Here is a 3,868-nt window from a genome sequence, read left to right on the forward strand (position 1 = left end):
ACTGGGGGATTGTTAGAATTACGAAGACACGTAGCAGCTGGACCCGCCGGTGGGTCCGTAGGGTTCTAGGGGTTAAAGCTAATTTGGTTTGAATAAAAAATGTAATTATCAAAATTTGAGCAAACCACCGAACAAAGTCAGTGTTGAGAAGTATTTTCTCCTAATTCATACTATCTTCATGAGTGGCGTTGGCTGTAAGAGACAGGCTCTCACTCTAGAGGTTGATGGTTCGAGACCTGTCTTTCTCTTTTGAAAGTTGCGATTAAACTTAATTATTTTGGCTGATGAGACTAATTCGCATTGTTTTGCCCGAGTAAAAATATAGATTGGGAAAATTAGGTTGGTTTAGTCAAAAGATTGGTTGAACACAACTTCCAACCTGAATAAAACCAAAAAAAAAGTTTATTTCACTAAAATGGCAGAAAAACGGTGCACCTTAAATGAGTGTTCTAGGAAATTTTACACTTAAAAAAAACTAACATAAGATTTTATTATACACACCAACCATTAACAATTCCAAGGGAACTTAAAAGGGGGAAAAAAGAAAAACAATTGCAAAAAAAAATCACAGATTTTATTACAAACTGTGGTTCTGCCCTCCACCAGTAGGTGGTGACATGTTCACATGAAGTGTGGGGATCGTTGAAGCAATTTGGCCAAACGGTTCAATGCCTCATGAGGCTTCATCTCACCATCACTACCTACAGGCTATCAGAAAACATCAACATCGAATCCTGTGGGTTTGATGACATTGATATCCAATGATTTCTGCCACTGGTCTATCCGTTTAAAAGGCGCTCCACTCCTAAAACCTGGCAGCGACGAGAGGAAAACACTTCTTCTTTGCAGGAATGTTACAGGCTGCTTTTCTGTGCATGCTGCCACTCTCTGGTTGATTCCAGTACTGCACATTTTACTCAGATCAGCGCAGAAGCAACCGGGGGCTGTAGCCCAAGTAGCCGCCCCCCCCTAGATCATCCACTGGTCATAATTATCTTTATTTCTACCATAGAAATGTTTTGGAAGCACGGCTGTAGAAAATTCAGCCATGTTTGTTTTGTTTCCTTGCCTTGCAGTTCGATGTGAGCGAGAAAACCTACTTCAAGAATATCCTGAACAGCATAAAATTCAACATCAAGCTGTCCATCAAGAAAATACATGAAGAAGTGGACAAGACAGCGTGAGTGTCCGCCGTCCTCTAACGCCCCCCCCCCCGCTGGCCGCTGAAGCCTCACATGTTCAACATGCCTAACATGTGTTCCCAGAAACCGCCTCCAGCTCGCCACGCTTACTGATGCGCCTCTGAATTAAACAAACTGATCCTAAATCAGCATAAACAGCTGCAGAAAATCCATTTGATGTACTTATCTACAGCAGGCAGGCAGCAGCAGAGTGCTGTGGGACAAACGCTTCGTTTTTCTATCCCGACTGAGTGCCTCTCTGTTATGACAACGCATTACGACCACATTAGCATTCCAGCCTGCTTGACACAACAGTATCATTAGCCCGCGCTCGCATACGGCCTCCTTATCGCCAAAACACGGACGTTCCATCACTCATATTGAAATGGAAGCAGATCTTCTGGTCGCCATGGCGTCGGTCCTCAGGCCGTGAAGAGCCATCAGTCTCTCAGTCAGAGCGGGCCGTCTCTGTCTGTCCCAGTCAGTCATGGGGGGGATCTCTGCAGATCGATTCTAGCAGCTTTAAGTGGATTACCATAAAGGAGGCGTCCATGTTTGGTATGCAGAGCGGCGGCGGGGCCGGGGCCCCTTACAGAGCCGGGGTTTCAGGGATATGTGGCTCTGACTCCGTTTGCTGTGTTTTAAGTGGATAGAAGGGATATTGTCTCTAAAACCTCTTTTCTCCGTTTCTGTTTCCCCCCCCAGGTGGCTTCTCCCCCCGCAGGCTCTTAATGCCTACTACCTCCCCAACAAGAACCAGATGGGTGAGTCTCCGTCACTCTGACTCATAGTGCAGAGCGCACACACACGGTTAGACACATGACTTCACATGCTGAACATGGCGGCTTCTGAAGGAAAACAAACAGACATTTCCTCACATAACGTCTCCCACCGCTCACCTTCTACTGAGGCTGCATGGCCGAGGCGCCGCTGGAGGAGAAACTAGCAGCATCGCTTTCCTGAGCTTTAACACCCCCCCCATCCCACCCCCGCCTTCGCCCAGGGTCGGCGTCAGAACAAACTTTGCAGGAATCAATGTTTCCTCTTTCTTTCTTCCTTTTATTGAAATTTTTAAAGGAAAAGTCCGGTCAGGGAATGATCAATGGATCATTATTTATATCAGTAACAAAATAAAAACAATCATTTTCCTGGTGATCACTGAGTCTGGGAGCGGCCATCTTTGCCCAAATATAGTAACCCCTCCCTCCTGCCATCTTCTGGCAGTGACGACACGGTGCGGTAAGCCTAGCCTCCATCAGGGAGGCGTGGCGCCCTGATGGAGGTGGGGCTCCCTGATGGAGGCGTGACACGCTGATGGAGGCGGGGCTCCCTGATGGAGGCGGGGCTCCCTGATGGAGGCTGGGCACCCCGATGGAGGCATGACACCCTGATGGACGCGTGGCGTCCTGATGGAGGCGTGGCGCCCTGATGGCCCTTTTAGCAGCTAATCTCCACGGACTTTTGATTTTTGTTTGATACAGTGATGTCATGAAATGGGCGGGGCTTTGCTTTAAAGGCAAGTGTTTCTCTTTGGGACTCCAAGAGAAAAACTAATACTTCATAAGAAATTAATACAAAAATCAATTTAATCTTAATTTGAACTAAAATAAAATAAATTCAAACTAATATCTAATCATAAGAGTTGGCTTTAAAGGGAGGATTTTATTCTTAATTTACCTCCTGCTGACATTCAGGAAAGCATTTAGAGTTAGGATGGGAAATGTTCGCCTCCATGACTCTACCTTCATTTTTCTACATTAAACTGATTAAATAATCTCTAGTTTTTAATGAGAGACTCATCAGGTTAACTTTAGTTTGATGGACGGATGAATTTCTTATTTATTTTTAGATAAATAAACCAGATTAAGACTTTCTTTCATTTTCTAGTTTAGTTCGTATTTTCTGCTCCTGGATTAAATGTCAGATTATTTATAGAGATCTGACTGAATGAAATCTGTTTTTTATTTGATTAATAGTTTTATTCTCTAACAGAAAGGAAACTGATTTCTAAGCTGATCAATCCTGATGTTTGTTTGTTTTTTCTTTGCTTATTTGTCTCCCAGTCTTTCCTGCCGGCATCCTGCAGCCCACCCTCTACAACCCCGAGTTTCCTCAGTGAGTATCCCCTCTGCCTCTCTGCCAGCGAAGGTCGTTAAAGCCAGCGTTAGTCTGCTGCTCCGTCCGTCCCAGCACACCTGATTAAACCAGTTTAACTACCCACCAAGAGCTCAATTAGCCGACTCAGCCCCCCTAATGGAACGGCTGTCATTGAAAGGTTGTCTCCCTAAATCTAAACCTGTCGATGCCTGAAAGCAGATCCTTCCTGTCTGTCTCTGTCTGTTCCAACTCTCTCACTTCTTCATCACTGAGAAGATTTTAGTCATAAAATATTAATAAAGTACAGAAATATTGGCCGTAACAGTGAGCAGCGTTTAGTTACAGTCAGAGGTTAAAATAAAATAAAACAAATGTTCCTTTAAGGGTCTATCAGAGGGAGAACTATCATCATTACTGCTCAATCAAGGAAATTCCCTTTGATTCGTCTGCAGGAAGCAGGTTTTTGTAATATGTAAAAAAAAAAAGGCCAGATTGTGAGTTTGTTGAATAAACTGATTATATTTCAGAGCAGAAAGTCTGAGTTCTGAGGCTGTGAGGTTTTCATTAGTTCATCAGACGCAGCCTGTGGC

General features: G+C 44.3%; 1 protein-coding gene across 4 annotated transcripts in view; it reads left to right on the plus strand.

Annotated features, from left to right (window-relative positions):
• The window catches only part of ecel1 (endothelin converting enzyme-like 1), a 68,980-nt gene that overhangs the window by 49,318 nt on the left and 15,794 nt on the right, over nt 1-3,868 (plus strand). For all 4 annotated transcript variants that reach the window (XM_015389877.1, XM_015389878.1, XM_015389879.1 and 1 more), the window contains exons 10-12: nt 1,077-1,180; nt 1,887-1,945; nt 3,245-3,296. In XM_015389877.1, the coding sequence (XP_015245363.1) occupies nt 1,077-1,180; nt 1,887-1,945; nt 3,245-3,296 (215 nt within the window). The remainder of the gene's footprint in view (nt 1-1,076; nt 1,181-1,886; nt 1,946-3,244; nt 3,297-3,868) is intronic.

Source organism: Cyprinodon variegatus, unplaced genomic scaffold, assembly GCF_000732505.1.
Source record: "Cyprinodon variegatus isolate N-32 unplaced genomic scaffold, C_variegatus-1.0 Scaffold479, whole genome shotgun sequence".
Lineage (NCBI taxonomy): Eukaryota > Metazoa > Chordata > Actinopteri > Cyprinodontiformes > Cyprinodontidae > Cyprinodon > Cyprinodon variegatus.